Source organism: Cynocephalus volans, chromosome 1, assembly GCF_027409185.1.
Source record: "Cynocephalus volans isolate mCynVol1 chromosome 1, mCynVol1.pri, whole genome shotgun sequence".
Taxonomy (NCBI): domain Eukaryota; kingdom Metazoa; phylum Chordata; class Mammalia; order Dermoptera; family Cynocephalidae; genus Cynocephalus; species Cynocephalus volans.
This window is the reverse complement of record NC_084460.1, coordinates 282,728,893-282,749,157: the sequence shown is the minus strand read 5'-3', so window position 1 is coordinate 282,749,157 and position 20,265 is coordinate 282,728,893. Positions and strand designations below refer to the sequence as shown.

Genomic DNA, 20,265 nt, shown 5'->3' with positions numbered 1-20,265 from the left:
CACTGAACAATTTTAGGTCAGATCCCTCCATCACCACCCTAGCCGTGGTTTAGGCAGGTACTCTGTTGAGAATGAGTATTTTGAGTTAAATTGGTGTTAGAGAACTTCAGGCCTAGCACTTGGCCTTCTATCTCTTCAGCTTCCTAATCTGCAACTGCCAGTCTTCTTGATTTTCTGGAAAGTGACTTTGTACCCAGATTTTCTTTTTGCTCAGACTCTGAATCCTTGCCCATTTTTAAACTTGGAATCCAGTGGGACTGTACACTAGTACAAATCTGGAGAGTGTGTCCCTCAACAGACTTTCCATGCTTGGACTTCGGTAGTCACTGCTGATGTTGTATTAAATAATTTTCAGTTTTTCATTTGGATGTTTGATTTGACTTGGTTTTCACTATGTCTTTTAAAATATTTTTTTACTATAAAATACTTAACACATACAAAAGAAAATATATGACATATAAGGTATAAAGAATAATGAAATAAACACCATATACCCACCACTGACTTCATTTTTAAACATTTATTAACAGTCGTATTCAGTCTCTTGTGCCCTAACTTTTCCTTTCCTGCTTGCCCTTGGTGGGGTTAAAAACAGTGGGAAGAGCAGCTGGAGAAGCCTTAAGGGTCATTCTATTCCCTTCTCCACAGAAGGGGCCCCAGGTCTATATCTGTCCAGTGGGAGTTTAGGTATTGACCGTCTTGTGTTACTTTTGTAACAAGAAAGCTGTTCAGGGCACAGTTTATACTCCTGTTTTCATCCCATCAGTGAAATAGAAAATCTATTTAAGACGCATATCCCAAGAGGACCTCTGACAGCTTTGGTTTCTTCCTCTGGTCATTTATATTTCACTCTTGCCATTGCCTTCCCTAACCCTAACAATCTACAGTGATTCAGATAGTACTGTGACTTCTTCATTGACTCTTCATCTCGCTCCATTTTGTCTGGTTCATATGAGCTCAATATCTATCCATAGATAAACTGCCCGGCCTGCCAGGTATAGCCACATAGAGAAGAAAGGCAGCTTTCCCTCCTCCTCTGACGTATTTGACATTATTAGTATCTTCTACAGCAGGTTCATTGGAAATCAGCAGCTACAGGCTTTAAACAATTGAGAATATACATACTCTGAAATATTAAGGAATTTATAATCTGATAGGATGTTTACACAAATATACATAGTATATTATAAATATGTTTCAATGAGCACATTTGTTTAAAATATTATTTCAACAATTAATTGTAAGGAAGAAAATAACCTTGATTAGCTTAAGTAAAAAGGAGATCTACTGAAAAGGCACAGCGAGATGTCTTAGTACTATACATAATTTTAGGAAATTGACCCATGCCTCACAGGAACTAGAAAGGCAGCTTCTTTCTCTGGGATCTCAAGGTCTCTTATCTCTGCCCTTCACAGCCAGTTTGTTTCTACTTGGACAAATCATTGACTGACATGTAGCTTTGGCTTGCCTTGTTGCCAACTCTGAATTGGCTCTATGTGGTCTTTCTAATCAAGCCTCCACTGTTAGCCAAGGAGAATCTTTACTTCAGGGGTTTTTGCCCTGGGGCTCATAGATCTCTTGGGATTTCATGCTTAGCGTTCAGGGTTTCATGAATTGAATTGGGGGGTAGTTACATCTTTATTTTCATTAATCTGTAACTTAAAGTTGGCATTTCCTCTAATTATAATGTAAGTTAAAAGCTACTGTGTATTTTAGTAGGATCGGTGACTTTGTCACCAGTAGAAATCACAGATATTTTCATATCAGTTTATACTTGCTACAGATATCTCGAAATGTAGTTTACACTCATTACTACTTGAAATCATGTTAGGTTTTTTTTTTTTTTTTTTAAGATGACCGGTAAGGGGATCTTAACCCTTGGCTTGGTGTTGTCAGCACTACGCTCACCTAGTGAGCGAACCAGCCATCCCTATATGGGATCCGAACCCGTGGCCTTGGTGTTATCAGCACTGCACTCTGCCGAGTGAGCCACGGGCCGGCCCATCATGTTAGTTTTTAAATGCACTGCTAGATCTTGTAATTTAGTGTTTATAAAGAAGCACATATGTTATAATATTACAAATTTGTTTTTGATATTTGAGTAACAGTATTTCAATTAATTGATTTCCTTTGTAATTCTATGTGTTTTATTTTATGCATTTAAATAGAGTCCCCAGACTTCCAGAAGAGTCCATGGCACACACAAAAAAAGGTTAAGCATCTATGCTCTGTGGCTTTTGGCACATATCTGATGGAGAGAATTCACTTTGATCAGATGTCTACCCTTGATCTAATTAGCTGAGACCAGGACATCAGCCTCACATAGTACAGATTTGCTCCCCTTCATGTTGCCCTTTCAAGGTGGGGTAGGGCTATGGGTAAATAGGACATATTTCTGAAGAAGGAAGTGAAACTAAGCTGGCCGCCTTAGTTCACTTTGTAGTCATTTCTATTTGATATAGAGAGCAGGTTTCTTCCATAGTCACGTTGTACCATCCATTTGGAAAATATGTGCTATTGGTCATCAAAGGAACCAGGTAATAGAGTGTGGATAGGTCAATATGAGTCCAGAATGAACCCTACTGATGGTACTAAGTAGCATATTAGTATGGTAAGAAAACACGGTTAGGGATTAGAATAGCAAAGTTTTGAGGTCGAATGAAAACATACATATTTTCCCCCAGGATCTTTGGATCCTAGAAGAGCTTCTACACTTCTACACCCATTTTGTCCAAATTATATGTTGTTTCATGATAAATCTGTCATGGATAGGCTCAGAATATTTATCTAGAAGATGCAAAGTCCTTACACCGGGAGAACAACACGCTATTAAACATATGATGCTCAAAGAGAGGCAAGGGAGATTAATGCTGAGGACATAAATTCTTCTAACCTGGAGAATTCCTAGTTAGGAATTTGATTTCCTAAAAATCTGACTTTTCTGGGACAATCTCATACAGATTTAGCAGCAAAATATCATTCCCCACATGATTCTGTTTCTCCTTGCCAGCTTTCCTACAGTTGTATCATTAATTCTGATAGATCCTTAGGAGCAGTAATTTGGACTAGGACTGTTGGTTGGCTGGTTCCTGTGGATTTCCATTCTACTTTCAACTCAATATTCTGTTCTGATTTGTTGGATGTACCATTACTCAAGCCTCATCCTCCAGATCCACTCCAATGGCATTGCTTCTGTTCATTCCTAGTACAGGTTAAGAGGAGGGAATTAGGGGGCAGGGTTAGAAAATCCCTGACAAGAATGAAAAGTCCCCTCTGCTTTCTGCTCTTCTCTCAAAGCAGACTGTGCATAGACCTGTATCATAGAACTGGATGTATCATGCTGAATCAAGATTCACTTATTCACAATCATTCACTTATTTCTTTGTAACCTAGAACAATCTGGCTCAGAGAAGGTACCAAGTAAGTGATTCTTGAGTGAATAAATGTACTTGTTTCTGTGGCATGACACTTTGTCCTTGATTCTGTTTTTAGGACATTGTCTCCTACTGTTAAGCAAGTATTTATTCATTAATTTTACACACACACACACATTCATACATACACATACCCTTGCTCATTTAATAAAGAATTTCAAGCAGCTTTTTCAATAATCCTTTCAATTTTATTATCTCCCAGTCCTGGAAAACTGTTTCCTTGGTCTATCCCCAGAGAGTTTGCAGCAGAATATATTTACTAAAGTCTAATTCAGCATCCCTAGACCTCACGCTAGCTTAGTAGAAAGCAGCCTTTAGGATGATACCAGACTCAATGGTAGAGAAGCTCACACGATGGGAATCAGCCAGCTGAGAATCTCAGGGCATTGAATTTGGAAGGTGCTGAGGGCTCAGCACTTCCAGGTTCAGTTATTTCATTTCTGCAAGACTTAGGGAGACTCTTACCTTTCTACTCCCAACCCCTGCCCCACCCTCTGCACCAGCCAATATGTCCCTTGCCTGATACCGACCATGATTGCTCTTAGAATGCTGATATAAATAGCTTCATAAGAAAATAATTTGCAAAATGGCTCTGAGGTTGTGTTGTTTGCCCCATCTTAAACTCCACTGGGCTGTGAGCATTGGCGTCTAGGACTGCAGAAGGAAGAACTGAGAAGTCTCTAGAGTTCTAGCTTCTTGCTTTTTGGACTCAGTGACAGATTGGCAGCCAAGGGCACACATCTGACTGAGTTAGTCAGGACAGGGTCCTCAGCCAGGATTGCAATAAACTCCTATCCCAAAGCTTTTCCACAAAAATAGACTGTAAGCTCCATGAGGGCAGTGGCCACATTTCTACAGCCAAACTGAATTCCTAGCACATACTTTGGTGCCTGGCACATAGTATATGTTTGCTGGATAAATAATCCCTGAACTTTAGGAGCTTGCAACCTAATGTGGAAGATAGGAAATGAGTAAACAAATAGATAATAGAAAATTATAACTGTTGTTTTGAGGGAAAAGAATAGAATGCTGTAAGAGCACATACTTTAGATGATATTGATATAGGAGGTGCTCAGTTTCCCTGGGCTTGGGTTACAGGACAAGCCTCTGGGTAAGAAGCAATTCCCCAAGGTTTCAGGCCCCTCCTTTTGGCTCTCCCCTAGAGGAAAGTTACTGTTGCCAGTTGGACCTATTTTCAGCACCAACATGGGGAAAATGAGACCACAAGGGGCTGGCTTGTGCAAATCAAGTGGCTGGACATGCTCAGTAGAGAAGGGTTATGTAACCCTGGTGGTTGAATGATCTTCCACTAGAGGTGCTAGAGAGCACAGAATATTCTTGAATATGCCTGGTGCATGTGATAGGTCTGACCAATGAACATGCTCCAGGAAGAGACCAAATGAGCATGTGCAAGACTAAATGTTACATAACTGGGAACCACCCTCTTAACTGAATATTCATTAGATAAAGAACTATAAAAGCCAAATCCCAGCAGAAGGCAGGGTTGTTGCTCACTCTCCTGGAGGCAACCTGCGGTTTGCTGGCTGAGGTGTGTATACTTTACCTTGTATCAAACTTACTTGCAGCAGCCTCTGCTCATTCTATTGAGCCAGCCTGCATTCTGTACTGAGCTTTAAGGTTTGTATTTCTCATTTTTATGTTAAACTTGAGGTGGGCCCTGCTCAGTCTCTGGAGTTATGCTGCTCTTTCTCTGGAAATCTGTATCTGTTATTCACTATATTAAACTTGTTCTCACTTTCTAATGTGACTCTGCCCTGGAATTCTTTCCTGTGGCAGAGTCCAGAACCTGGTAAGAGGACAGGGTGGGTTGAGGCCGATTTTGGGGCCACCTGGACCCTACCTCCAACATCAATATGGTCAGGGTTCCAGAAAAAGTGACATTTAGACTGAGACCTAAAAGATGAGAAGAAAGCAGTCACTTGAAGAGTAGGGGAGACAGATGTATGGGAGATGCCTGTAAGCCCCTGACCAGTTAGTAGTAATGCTGAGGAGGAAATCTACCTGCCTATTTATCTAGATCTTTGTAGGCTATTTGTTGAAAAAGAAGGGTCTACTGTTGATTCATGGTGAGTCTGTTTACTGCTGCCCCCAACCCACACCGTTCTTTACATATCCAGCTTTGTTTTATAATGCCTTAGACTTAGTGCTATTGACTGGGAATCAAAGGCTCCAGTGTGTGGCTGGCCATGAAGAATAAATACTTGTTTATATGTCTAGCTCCCCAAGCAGACTATGAGCTCCTTGAGGGCAGTGAACCATGTCTTATCCTTAGGACACAGCATACTACCTGGCATACTCCAAAATTTTATGCAATGATTGAATTAATAATAACAGTTAATATTTATTGAGCATTTCCTATGTGCCAGGCACTATACTGAGCACTTTACATGCATATTGCCATTTAATCCTCATAATAACTCTATTATTCCCATTAAACAGTTGGAGAAACTAAGGCTTAGAAAGATGAAGTAATGGACCTGGGATTTGAGTGTAAGCAATTTAATTACAGAGCCCACACTGTTTTACTGAAAGAAAGTGCTTTTCCTGGTTGCCTTCAAGTAGCTGAGATTGCTTGTAATTCTCAAGGGAGCAGAATTAATCTGTTACGTACATTATCTTATTTAATAAGCCTTGCAACAACCCTCATTGATAGGAATTATTTTACTCATTTTATAGTGAGAAAATTGAGGCTCGAAGAAATTAAGTCATTCTGCCAAGATCGTAAAACAAATATGTTAGTGATGGACTTATTTTCAAAACTAGGTCTGTCTGACTCTAGATTCTGTGGTCTTTCATCATTCCATGGTAACTGCAGTCACTCACTCACTGGGCAGGTATCTGCTCCATTGACTGTGTTAAAGTCCTTTGAAAGTTGTCCAGGACTGTGGAGAGCCCGATAGTCTATTCCTAAAAGAGGAAACAGAGTAGAAAATAGTCAAAGGAGAATGGGAAAGTAGAGACTTTATCTTTTTTCTTCTCCTTTAAAAAAATTGAGCTATAATCCACATACTATAAAATTTACTGAAAAATGTACACCAAAAGTATACAATTCAGGGGTCTTAGTGTATTCATAGGGTTGTTCAACCATAACCACTGTTTAATCCCAGAACATTTTTATTACCCCAAAAAGAAACCCTGTACCTATTTGTAATCATTCTCCATTCATCCCTTCCCCCAGTCCCTGGAAATCACTAATCTACTTTCTCTCTCCATGGATTTGCCTATTCGGTATATTTCATGCAAATCGAGTCATACAATATGTGGTGTTTTGTGTCTGGCTTCTTTTAAACATTATGTTTTCAAGGTTCATTTATCGAAGCAAGTATCAATGCTTCATTTCTTTTTATGGCAGAACAATATGCCATCGTATGGATATACCACATTTTGTTTATCCATTCATCTGTTGATGGACATTTGAATTGTCTCCACTTTTTGGCTGTTATGAATAATGCTGCTATGAATATTTTATATATTTTTGTGTGAATTTATGTTTTCATTTTTCTTGAGTAAATATACCTAGGAGTAGACTTGCTGGGTTGTATAGTAACTCTGTTTTTAATTGTTTGAAGAACTGCTTAACTGTTTTCCATAGTGATTTATCTTTTATTAATAAACTTTAAAAATCAAAGTATAAGATATATATAGAAAAGTACCCATATCATAAATGTACAGCTGGAAGACTTATTACAAAATGAACATAGCTGTGTAACCAGCACCCCAAGCAAGAACTAGAAAATTTCCAGTACTCTCAAGTACCGTCTGTTCCTTCCTGGTACCTACTACCACCAAAGGGCGACCACTGCCTTGAATTCTAATATGATCATTAATTTTGCTTGTTTTTGAACTTCATATAAATGAATTATCTGTTATACACTCTTTTGTGTCTGACTTCTTTCATTCTACAGAATATTTATGAAATTCATCCATGTCGCTGCATGTAGCAGTATTTTGTTAATTTTCATTTCTGTATATTTCACTGTAAAACTTTACTACAACTTATCCATTCGTGTTGGATATATACATAGAAGTGGAATGGCTAGGTCATAGGTATGATATGTTTAGATTTAGTAGATAGTGCCAAAGTTTTCCCAAAGTGACTATATTGATTTATACTCACACTAGCAGTATATCATAGTTCTGGTTATGCCACATCTTTGCCAATATTTGATATTGATCCTTTTAGCCATCATGGTGACTGTAGCGATATGTTATTGTGGTTTTACTTCCCCTGATGACTAATGAAGTTCTGTACATTTTCATGCAATTATTGCTCATTTAGATATGACTAAGCCTTTTGTCCGTTTTCTATTGGGCTGTCTTTTTCTTACTGATTTTTAAGAGTTTTTCATATGTTTTGGAAATGAGTCCTTTGTTTGTTATATGTATTGCAAATATTTTCTCCCATACTATAGCTTGCTTTTTTGCTCTCTTAATTGTGTCTTTCGATGAACAGAAGTTCCTAATTTTAATGTAGTCCAATTTATCAATCTTTTACTTTATGGTTTGTGTCCTATTAAGAAATCTTTACCTACCCAAGGTGGTGAAGATCAGGCCCTTATCGCAAATGTGCGTGTGTGTATGGGAAAGTGATGTGTCACCCTGTAGAGTAAGATTTCTCAGGGCGGAGACGACACTGTGTCACTCTACAGAGAGCAGGTAGCAGGCTGGGTGGGGGTAGGGAGCCCATGAAAAAGCCGCCACCATGGGCTGTGTTCCCAGCTGTCAGGCATATAATCTGGAGTGAAAGAGAATCCCTTTGGTGGAAGAGGTCCTACAGAGAATACTACCGGGTCCTGTAAATCACCTCTGTGTCCTACAGATCCAGCTGAGTGTCCTCTCTTCTCCACTAAAACAAGAAAAAAATGTACTCTGCCCTCTGGCACAGTGCTAGTGGCACAGGGCAGGGATCAAGAGCTTTCAGAGTCAGAGTAACTCCCTTATTGCTGTGGTTTTCTTTTTGTTATTAAACCTGATGCTTTCTTCTTTCTGATTTCTACCACTTGTTTCATTTCCATATTGAAGTGGCTGAATTTGAGAGGTGCTGAACTAATGTTCAGACTGGTTGTCCCCCTGCTAGACTGGTCGGAGCCCCCTCCGTGAGCCAGAGCTGACAGGAGCTGCTTGTTCTTCCTGGAGAAGGAATGAGAGTTGCTGCTGCACTTTCCGAGGGGCTCTGAGGATTCGTTCCCCCCAGGAAACCACTTTCGTCCCCCGAGCCCCTTTGCTGCTTGTTAGTTGCTCTCCAGACTAGAAAGCCATGGTTTGTGCTGGGGCTGGGTGGGGCTCTGGGGACAGTTTAGGCTCTGGCCCTCCAAAGGGGAGGGGGTGGTTATGGAGCAAGCAGAGGGTCACAGCTCAGTCTGTACCATTTGCTTGTCACCTTGAGAAGTTCCACCTTGTCTAGCAAAACCTCCTTTCAGAGGCAGCCACCACAAAGGGCTCTTATGAGAGCAGCTACCCCTGCCCCCACCTCCACTTCCACTCCCTTTACCATTATTTTTCTTTTGGGGCAGAGCTGAGGGGCCTTCCTGCTATGCCTCTTAGGGGCTGTACTTATTTTAAAAGGAGATTCAGAGTCTAGAGCCTCCCCATGCCAGAGATTCATTTTTCTGATTTTCCAGTACACTTGGAGGACACTCAAGGGGTTAAGTAAGGCTTTCCTTCTCTGAGGACATTTTATCGTTTTCCACTATCAGCCTCTTGAGCTATTTGGAGATTTAAGAAAGGAGATGAGAGCTAGCTTTTAAGCACTAGACCTCAGAACAGGGACCAACCTCCTTACAGGGATCGGGGGTAGGAGGGAGGAACGGATATGTCATTGGGTGATTCTAAGAGGCATTATGTGTGGTGGTTCAAATGTAGGTTCTAGAGTTCAGCTTCCCCACTCTGCTGTGAACTTGGTCAAGTTACTTAACCTCTTTGAGCCTTTGTTTTCTCATATATGAAATGAGAATGACTTTAGTGCCTAGCTGATAGGGTTACTGTGGGTAACTGAGATAATGTGTTAAAGTGCTTAGCCTTAGTACCTAGCACATAGAAAGCATTTTTAAAAGTTAGTTAATTTTACTAATATTATTCAAACTTTCTGTTTGGACCTCCCTTTATTATCTTTTTTCCCATCTCCCTCCTCTTCTGACTGCAGTCTAGGAAGCTAGCTAGGCCTCAAGCTGAACCAGAAAAATCTGAATAATGAAAATAGTACCTGACTTTGTCTCATACTGTTTGAACTCTGCACCTATCTTAACTCCATTGTATTTCCAGCATCAAGAGAGAGAGTGAGGCAGTGAAATTATCCCATTTTGAAGGGAGGCCACAAAGAAAGTTCTTTAGGAACGTGACTATATTGCATATGTGCACACTTGCATGTGAGTGTACGCATGCATCCGTTCTCCCACCTTGTTTTGAAAGGGGGAAGGTGGGAGGGGGGGGCTATAATTTGATTAATTTACAAGGTCCCTAAACACAAGATTAAACCCAGGCCTCTCTGAATTCTTTTTCCTTGTCCAAGTATTGAGTGGATGCTCCGGAGCCCGAGGCTAATCTATAGCCTGGTGAGGTCAACAGCATGGGGCAGGATGGTCAGGAAGGGCCTTGTCACAGGCACAGACACAAACAAAGCTAAATCAGACCAAACACAGGAGCAGTGTCAGCTGGCTTGTTGAGTTCACACACAGACCTCAAGGGCAGCATGCCTTGTGTACTTTGGGTACTGTGTTCTCTCTCAGATCACCAAGGTTTCTGATCAGTGAACTGATGAGGGGTATTCTGTGAGGGATAAAACAGAGGGACCTCTCAGCATTGGATCTTCCCTGAAACTCAGAAGCTGTTCATCCAAATGAACTGCTGTGGAAAATTCAAAGTGAGGAGAAAGGAGAGTGAAATGGTCATCTTTTAAAAATCTGTACATCAGCACCATATCTCCTTTCTCTCTTCTGTTAATGTTTTGTTTTGTTTTTTCTCTTAGACTGTGAGGAAACTGAGATTAATCCCATCAAAAACTATTTGACTGTTGACTATTTGGATGACGTATCTGCAGGTCATGTTTATATGTTTTCCAAATAGCCCTTTTTGAGTCTATATTACTTAAAAATGGAAATGGTATACAGAACTTTTTGCACAAGCCACATTAGGAAGCAGGAAATGGTGGTGAGGAAGGGTTCTTGGTTGAAGCACTGTTGGGTAAATTGGGCTATGCTATACAGAATACTTTTGCTAAAATTTTGTGGGAAGCAAGCTGTGCTTTGTGTGCTTCTGGAAAAGTAGTAGATTCACTCTCCAATGTTATACCTCTCCTTCCTCCCCCCACCCCCAAATAGAGAGTGAAGAGAATGAAGGTGAAACCTTGGCCTCTTGGGTAGGTCCTAAAGAAATGGAGGAATAAAGGAGATCTTTGAGAAGCAACAAGAGCTGTTTTGAGGAGGTAGAGACGTAATGCATACTGAGCAGGCACCCTTTACAAATACTATCTCATTCTACCCTTCCATCAGTCTCATAAAAGTAGGTACTGGTCTCCTTATTTTTCTGTTGAGGGAACAGAGGCTAAAAGAGGTTAGTAACATAGCTGGTACCTGGCAAAGCCAAGGTTTAAACCCGGGACCTTCTAATACAAAGCCATGCTGCCTTGGTCTTTACAGAAACTGAGTAGGCCAGCGTGGCAAAGGTTGACAGTCAGCTACCCACAGGTTCCTAGCCAGGTTTCCATGACTATGTCTCCCTGATCTGGGCCTCGACTAGTCACTCAATTGATCATATGCTTTGGAATATTGGTGGAGAAAAGTTAATAGTTGGATCAGACCCTGGTTTCCCTATGTACTTTATCTTTAGGGCATTTCTTGAGCCTACTTGGCACTGAAGTAGGGCCAGGCAAGAAAAAATCTCAGTGGAAGGGACAAACATTTCTTGGGTCCTTACTCTACTCTCTCATTTAATCTTTTCACAAACTCCATGATGTAGATGTTGTTAGTCTCAGTGCCCCCCTCCCCTGACTCTCAATATCTCTTCCCCACTTCCTCTCCCCCCTCTTTTCCCCTTTCCTCCCCTCTCTTCCCTCTCTCTCTCTCACTATAGCACATGGATTAAGTATAATAACTTGGCCAAAGTATCACAGCTAGCAAACAGAAGACCTCAGGTACAAATCCAAGTCTTTGAGACTCTAAAGCCAAAACTTAAAGCTTGTTTCTACTTTTTTTTTTTCCCCCTAAGAATTTCTTTCCTAATCTCTAGATAGTCTTCTTCTTCTTTGAGTGAGAGCCACTTCCGGCTTTCTCTTTTTAAACGTTGATGCTTTCTTTGGGCATTGGTTCACCTTTCTTTCTGATTCTTACCCTTTTAGTACTGAAGCTAGATCTGTGTTGCAGACACAGGAGCCATTTCAGATTATCTTTGTTTTAGGGATTTCATTTTAGCTTTCTGGATCATCCCTCTGTAACATCTACCTCATGTCCTGTAGTGGAGTCATTCTTGACTCCTCTCACATCCTACACCCAATCTTTCAGCTTGGAGCTATGTTGGCCATATCTTCAAATACATCCAGAATCTCATCATTTCTCACCACCTCCACTGCTACACTCTGGTCTAAGCTAGCACCGTCACTTACCTGGTTATTGTGGCAGCCTCCTAACAGGTCAGACTGCTTCTTCTCTTGCCCTTTTACACTCAAAGTGATCCTTTGAAACTGTAAACCAGATCCTTTCATTCCTCTGCTCATAGCTCTATGGCTTCCCATCTTAAAGATTAAAAATAGTACACTACATTACCTCAAGATTTCAAATAAAACACATAGATACATATCCACATACCTGCCATGCTCTTCCTCTTGTTTAGGGTAACCATCTAATTTATTGTTCAAATTGAGACATTCATAAGAGGGGAAGGGAGCCCTATTAATAATTAAATTGGGGGGCCGGCCCGTGGCTCACTTGGGAGAGTGTGTTGCTGATAACACCGAGGCCACGGGTTCGGATCCCATACAGGGATGGCCAGTTAGCTCACTTGGGAGAGTGTGGTGCTGACAACATCAAGTCAAGAGTTAAGATCCCCTTACTGGTCATCTTTTTTAAATAAATAAATAAATAAATAAAACAATTAAATTGGGACAATAAGCATACACTGGGACCATCCGAGGCAAACTGAGAATCTGGTCACTTGACCCAGATAGCCGCATGGATCATTCTGTCACTTCCATTTAGGTCTTTTTGAAATGTTATCCTCTCAGTGAAGCCTTTTTTGACCTCTATTTAAAATTACAACACGTTCCTGTCCCCATTCCATAATACCTTTGCCAATTTATTTTTCTCCATAGTACTATCACCATTTGACAAAATGTAAGTTTTAATTAGCTATATGATGTTGATCTCCACTTTAGGATATAAACTTCAAGAGAGCAGGGATTTTTATCTCTTTTATTTTTACACTATATACCCAGCATCTAAATAATCTTGAACACCGTAGTAGATGGTCAGTAGATATTTGTAAAATATGAATGGATTGGCGGAAAGGGAGTTATGTTTCTTGAAGAGTCTTTCTCATTAGAATCCTCTTCCTAAATCATTTTTCTTGCACCGTCCTATTTATTTTGGCAAACACTTTGGCAATTTGAAGCCTTAGAAGAGTTTTCTAATGTGCTCTTATCCCTAAGAGAAGCTAATGATGAACATTACCATGATTCCCAAACTGAGACTTGGGCTCCCTAGGAAAGGAAGTTTGTATCCAGACCAGCAGAGTTTACCACATTCCAAAAGGGAGGAGAGGGATTCTTATCCTTAGGGAAGTCACATGTTGGAGGCCATGCCCTGGCAGTTGTGATATTGGGACAGTCAGTACCAGGACCTTGGGGCTGTGCCAGCTTTGGGGGCTGGTGCCAGAGCCAAAGACCTGCTTAAAGGCTGATGCTGGAGAGCTCCAGTTAGCTTGTTTTCCTTTTTTCTTCTCTTTGTTAAATCTGTATCATCAAACTCTGTGGGCCCATATTTATAGGGCTTATGCAGGAATCTAAAGGTTTCTTTTCTGAAACAGTCTCAGAGAAAAGGAGAGATGGGGAGGAGAGGCAGACCACTTATTTCTGGTTACAAGTGGCAAGTAAGATATCTCCAACAAATCCTGAGGGAGTCTTAGAATTTCTGGAGCACTGGGAGTATATTTTAGACTTGCCGAAGATGGGGGTTACTGCTAAAGAGGGGAGTTTGGGCCCTAGGAACGAAGATGGCTGCAATAGGAACAAGAAGAGGAGATAAAGTAAGACTTCTATAGCTTTGGTTTTCTTAAAGCTTCTGATATAGCTGTATAGCAGGAGCCAGAGTCCTAGTGAATTGGAGATGCAAGAGTAAAATAGCTCTTGTGGCTATTGAAAAGTCACAGTACTAGAAGGAAGTAAGGAAGAAGTACTAAAAGGGTTTAAGTAAATGTAACAGAGAGCCTAACAAGGAAAACCTAGAGGAAGCTTCTGATTCCTCATCATTGTATCGATATTAGTTTCGAGCCAAGGAAACTTCGGCAAACAGTTGTATAGTAGAGAAAGTCACTTTGTGAAACGAAAGGAAATTCCCATGGGTATAACCTTAATTCAGAAAACAAAGTCCTTTGCAGTCTAATGGATGTGAATTTAACCTTCTAGTCTCATTTCTCATGAGATACATCCACACATCCTGTCTTTTCACACCTTTGTGTCTCACTTTCTTCCTCCACTTTCAGAGTCTAACTTTGCAATGCCTACCTTGATGTCACCACCTCTGAAGGTTTTTGCAGGACTCTTGATTAGAATTTGTCCCTTTCTTCTTCTCTGCGTTCCCATCACCCTTTGTTTATAGCTCTGTCTTAGCAAATATCTTGAAAAGCAAAACGAACAAAACAACATACGAGGGTACTTCAAAAAGTTCATGGAGAGATTCATATTATCTTTTAACTCTTTTTCCACAGACGTTTCTTTTTTTAAAAAAATGACCGGTAAGGGGATCTTAACCCTTGACTTGGTGTTGCCAGCACCACATTCTTCCAATTGAGCTAACTGGCCATCCCTATATAGGGATCCGTACCTGTAGCCTTAGTGTTATCAGCACCACACTCTCCCAAGTGAGCCACGGGCCGGCCCCTCCATAGACTTTTCAAAGTACCTTCATGTATCTCCTTACTCTCTCATGTGAATATAAGCTTTTTGAGGCAGGAACTCTGACTTATTTATCTTTGCATAGGTTGAGTATCCCTTATCCGAAATGCTTGGGACCAAAAGTGTTTCAGATTTTGGACTTTTATGAATTTTGGAATATTTGCAGAATACCTACCAACTGAGCGTTCCTAATCAGAAAATCCAAAGTCCAGAATGCTCCAATGAGCATTTCCTTTGAGTCATGCTGGTGCTCGAAAATTTTGGGACTTGGACCATTTCAGATTTCAGATTTTCAGATTAGAGAGATGGTTAACCTGCATTAACTGAGACCTGTTGTGAGGAGAGGAGGATTGCTATATCCATTTCCCCTGCCCCACTCCTGTAGTGCCTGGGATTAGCACACAGTAAATCTCAATAGCTTTTTTTGCTGACTAAAATTGATTCTGGGTTAATCAGATGGCTGTTATGCAGTAGGCTGTTACACAGCAGTTATGCATTATACGTTGGCTGACCCGACTCTTTTTCCCCTCCCCACTCTGGGCAGTGACCCACTATATGGCTGGTACACTATGCTCCTGGCTCAGTCGTACTTGTAGCAGGGGGCACTGTTTGCTTTGTGTAGTCCTGACTCCAGCATTCTTCCTTTGATCTCTGCCGCCTGCCCCAGCTAGCCCCTACCATTGTTCTGCCCAGGGAGCTACTGTTCTCTTTCCCAAGCTCAGGCCTCTCCACGTGTCTTCCCTAGCATATTCTAAGAACTATGCCCAAGGAATCAGTAATGGCTAGAATGGGATTAAGGGTATGGCATTTCAGACCCTAAGAGTTCCTGTCTAGACCAGCTGCCTCCTTTTTATCTGCTCACTTTTTTCTTGTCACCTTAGGGAGCTGTTCATCAGCTAGATGGAAGATAATCTGTGATGTGAGGGATTGTGAGTTGTGATCCTGGGAGAGGCTGGATTGCCCTTTTGACTAAAATTTGGCTGTTCAGAGAAGTAAATAGGGTAGTGATTATATGCATAGGCCCTAAAGCTAGACTGCCTGGATTCTAATCTCACTCCAGCACTTACAAGCTGTGTCTACCTCAGTCAAATGGAGTCATACTTGTGCCTACCATGTTCATTCGTTCACAGTTAGTTATTGAGCCCCTACCATGGGCTAAGGGTTGTTCCACATACCAGGCAAGTGGTAGTAAATAAGACAAAAATGAGTTGATACATTTAAAGTACTTCAGTGCCTAGCATATAGTAAGTACTCAGCAAATATGGCAATATTCTGTTCCTAGGACTTTTCTGAGAATAGATACTCAGGTAGAATAACCTTTGGCAGCAACTGCAGAACCAGATCTCCCTAAGAAGGGAAAGGATAGAGGAAGGACTAAGATTAGCTTGTAGATTTGGATTTAGGTCCCGGGCAGCACTGGCTTTAATGGCATTTCTTTTCTGGTACTTCATTTTGAGGTTGAATACATGAGGTGGGTAAAGTTCACCCTGGAAAATATATGAGTCTGTTAGTTCCATAGAAAGAGCAGGAGGAAACGGCCCTGGACTGCTTGGATTTTGCCTCATCCATTTGTAGAGACAGCACAGAGCCTATCAAACCATGTATGAATGCCCCTCAGAGAGGCTCATTTCTTGAGCAATATGAAACGAGGTCTTAGAGACTTGAGATATAAGGAAGGAGAGCAGCTGTTTGCCCCTCCACTGTCAGCACACCCTGGCCATAGAGTAGAGGACATTCTTTTGGAGGGGGTGGCTTGGGGGTTAGAGAGCTGAACCTAGGAAGGACTGTGAGGTAGGGTAGAGGTGGTGTGGTCTGATAGTTTGCCTTCCTTGTTCCAGTTCATTCCTCAGGGAATGCTGCTGAAGAGGGTTGTTGTACTCCTAGTGTAATTACTGGCTAGAGGCAAAGTTTGGACTCAAGCCTCCTGATTCATTGTCTGTGGTTTCCAGTGAAAAGTCCAAGCCTGATACAGTCTTTGTAGGGGTAGGGTCAGAGTAGAAATGTATGTTACATTTCCTGGAGATCAAAAAGTTTTTTAGCCACCACCACACTCAGGGAAGGATAACTGTATATTCTTGACTGTGGTTCAGCACCTACTTTGCTGAGTCTCACACTTTCTCTCTTTCATTCTTCTCCCACAGGGGTTTTCAGAAATCAATGCCCTTACAGCACAGAAAAGGTGCCCTTGACATGAGATATGGGCCAATCCAGGATTCTTGGGTTGGTTCCCATGTGAGCTGATGGCATTGCTGGGAACCTGCTGACTTGGCTGGGAACCATATGATTTGCATGCATAAAGACAGATGAAGTAGTTCTGGGATTTTTGCAAGATTCTGAAGTGCAGCCAGGTTTGGAACCACTGTATACCATACTCTTTCATCTTATTTTTATTGTGCTTTGTTCAGTGTTCAGCCATTACTTCAACTCAGCTCAGCCAAGTATATGAAACTATAACTAGGCAAAGCATTTCACTGTGGATAAAAATCCACCATTCATATCGTAGTGAAGGAAACAGATAAATATAATGTAATTGTAGCAGTGTTTCTCAACCTTTTTTTCATTATCACCTCCCTAAGGGACCTTTTAAGACATTTTTTCCTAATCACGCCCTCTCAGGAAACTTTAATGCCACAGATATACCAAAAATCTGTTTATATACTATATGTATATCTGTGGCTTATGCTTTAAAAGAATAAGTTTTTTCATGTGATTTTTTACCCCCTTGGGGGAGTATCACCCCCATTGAGAGTGTATGGATTATGGTAAAGCACAGTGGGACTGCAGTGGACAATATAAAATGGCAGGTAGGCTCAAAAGCTTTGTCAGCTTTCTTTCTCCTGTCTCCTCTGACTAAGCATCACAGCTCCATAATTTTTTCTTATCTTTCAGTCTGCCATTCCCATTTTGCTCTCTACCCCTATCCTGAATTTCATCCTTTTCTCACTTAGTGTGGAAGTTTAGAGGTGAATTTAATTAAACTAGTAATCTGTATAGCTCAGGAACAATTTAGGGAAGACAATTTCCTAAAACAGCCCTCTAAAAGGTTATGCCTTTGGAAGAAAGAGCCTAAATACCTATGGGACATTCATGGGAAGACATAATAGGCCTAAGGATTGGGGAAAATAAAGATATACATTTGGGGCCGAGCCCGTGGCGTACTCGGGAGAGTGCGGCGCTGGGAGCGCAGCGACGCTCCCGCCGCGGGTTCGGATCCTATATAGGAATGGCCGGTGCACTCACTGGCTGAGTGCTTGTCACGAAAAAGACAGAAAAAAAAAAAAAAAAAAAAAGATATACATTTGAAGTTGCCTTTCAGGGGAGAAGACCTCTCAAGAAGTCTTTATATTGGTCCAAGCAGGCTTATATATGGATGTCCTATATTGGATCTAACTACTTTATGTCAGTTCATTTGGGGTTGATGCCAGTTCTGCCAGTGGGGTATCAGATTCCTTTTCTCAGGTCATACAGTGTAACCAATGACAGCATCTCCTCTCCTCTATAGAAACTACCAGAGGCATGTATTGTTAGTGATGGAAGGCCCTTTGTCATGAATCTGCAGAGTCTGTATATGGCAGTCACCAAACAAGAGGTCCAAGTGGGACAGAAGCATCAAGGCACCGGTGAGTAGCTCCACAAGTACCTGGTCTGTGTGAGGTTAGAGTTAAGGCCTAGGTGTGTGCTGTTTAATATAATAGCTCTAGCCATGTTTGACTATTTAAATCTAAACGAATAAAAATTAAATAAAAAATTTATTTCCTCATTTGCAGTAGCCACATTTCAAGTGCTCAGTGGCCACATGTGGTAGTGGCTACCAGGTTGGACAGTGCAGATACAGAACATTTCCATCATTGCAAAATGTTCTATTAGACCGCACTGGTCTAGGTGCCTAGGAGGGTTAATGAGAAAACCAGGAGGAAGATTAATCTCCCTGCCTGAGACATGTCAGGGAATGTGTACAGGAACAGTTGTATATTTTGAGTCAAGGAAACTCTTATCCTACCTGCTGAAAGTAGGTCTGGGGAATCTTCACAGTAGAAGCAGGGCTTTCTGAAAGTGAGCTAGAAGTTGGATTTGTGCCTACTTCTGTCTGTTTATGTATTAGTGCCAAACCCTGGCTTTCATCAGAGTGCTTGGTAAATGCTAATGTCTTCCTGGTAAGAAGAAGGCATTTATTACTGTCTTCTCCTGATCTTTCTGATTTCAGGAGATCCTCAGACCTCAAGCAGTGCTTCCCCACAAGGAACTGATAGCCAATTTCTGAACCAGCCAGAACAGCTGATCTCCTCAGCACCAGCCCTCTCAGTGTCTGAGAAAGAGCCCACAGTGAGTCATGAACAGTGCTTCCTAGATGGTGTTCCTTTTTGGTTTTTGTTGGTTTTTTTTGGCTGCTGGTTGGTGCAAGGATCGAACCCTGGATCTTGGTGTTGTCAGCACCACAAGCTAACCAACTGAGAAAACCAGCCAGCCCATGGATGGTGTTCTGAGAGTTGGAGTTGGCACCTACAGCTCCCAAGCCAGTGGTCATTGGAATTGCCGCCTAGTTGACACTGCTTCACCAATATGGAGGGATATTTGTGACCAGGCTTACAAATTGTGGATGTCTAGATGGAGAGCTATGGTCTTTCATATCCCTTGCTGTCTTCCCCCTGCAGTTCTTGTACCGAATGATGAGCCTTGATTTCTTTTTGACCTTAACCCACTTCCAGTGATAGTCTGTGAGCCTGTTCTTTGGGGGTGAAGGAATGTATGCATCTCCTGCGTAGAGTCTTATATCACATTTACTGCCTGACATAGTCTTTAAAACACTTATGTAAGACACTTCAAAAATTCCTCGTACTAACCAAGGAGCCATGAGAGGAAGAAAGTCCCTTTACTAATTTAAGTGGAACTATTTTAAAACCCCTATTAATTTGGGTTTCTTTTTCTATAGGGTACTTCAGGACCTATGCAGAGACCTCAGCTGTCAAAGGTCAAGAGGAAGAAGCCAAGGGGGCTCTTCAGTTAACCTTGGCTGCTACAGATGGACTGGAGAATAGCTTCCATGCATCACCTTGTAAGGGGCTTGGATGGCAGCAGTATCTTTGAAACCAATTTATACAGAGGCCCACTGTAAGGGCAAGAGAACTGAAGTTCATGTTGACAGGCCACCTGAATGGGGACTTAACCAAGGGAAACTTGGCTCCAACTCACGGGGCATTGGCCTTTCCCTATTCAAGTGGAAGCCAGTCTCTGGGAATCCCATACCTTCCTCTCTTTTTGGTGGAGGTTCTCCAGACCCAGGACCCTACCATGGATTTTAGTTATGTAGGGCAAGTCAGCAAAAAGTCACATATGCTCAGGGAGCCTTGTCTAGCTTTTTCAAGAGTCCCTTGCCAGTCCCAAATGCTCCTCAGAGATCCCCTTCTCCCTGTAGCATGGAATAAAAAGCACTCATACTCCCCTGCTTTTGAAATTACTTATTCTGTGGAACTCATAACCCACCTCACTTCACTGGGCCCTGCTCCATTATTGTCTCTGGATGAAGTCTGTACCCTCAGCCCAGTCCTTCTCTGCTGTGGCCTGAGCTAAGCCTCCATTTGGAAACTTTGATCTCAAGAACCCTCTCCATGGTGGGCACAAGGCAGAGAGATGGCTGCTGCTCTCCTTTGTCAAACTTGGATGTGTTTTTCTGTCTTGTTTCCAAGGCCTAGACAACAGGTTAAACCACAG

General features: G+C 41.6%; 1 protein-coding gene across 4 annotated transcripts in view; it reads left to right on the top strand.

The window, feature by feature from the left end:
* NHEJ1 (non-homologous end joining factor 1) overlaps positions 1-19,994 on the top strand; it is an 83,650-nt gene extending 63,656 nt beyond the window's left edge. For 3 of the 4 annotated variants that reach the window (XM_063112984.1, XM_063112979.1, XM_063112991.1), the window contains exons 6-8: positions 18,059-18,176; positions 18,761-18,879; positions 19,487-19,994. In XM_063112984.1, coding sequence (XP_062969054.1) covers positions 18,059-18,176; positions 18,761-18,879; positions 19,487-19,561 — 312 coding nt within the window. In that variant the 3' untranslated portion in view covers positions 19,562-19,994. The remainder of the gene's footprint in view (positions 1-18,058; positions 18,177-18,760; positions 18,880-19,486) is intronic. The other variant, XM_063112997.1, reaches the window with a different exon arrangement.
* The last annotated feature ends 271 nt before the right edge of the window (positions 19,995-20,265 follow it).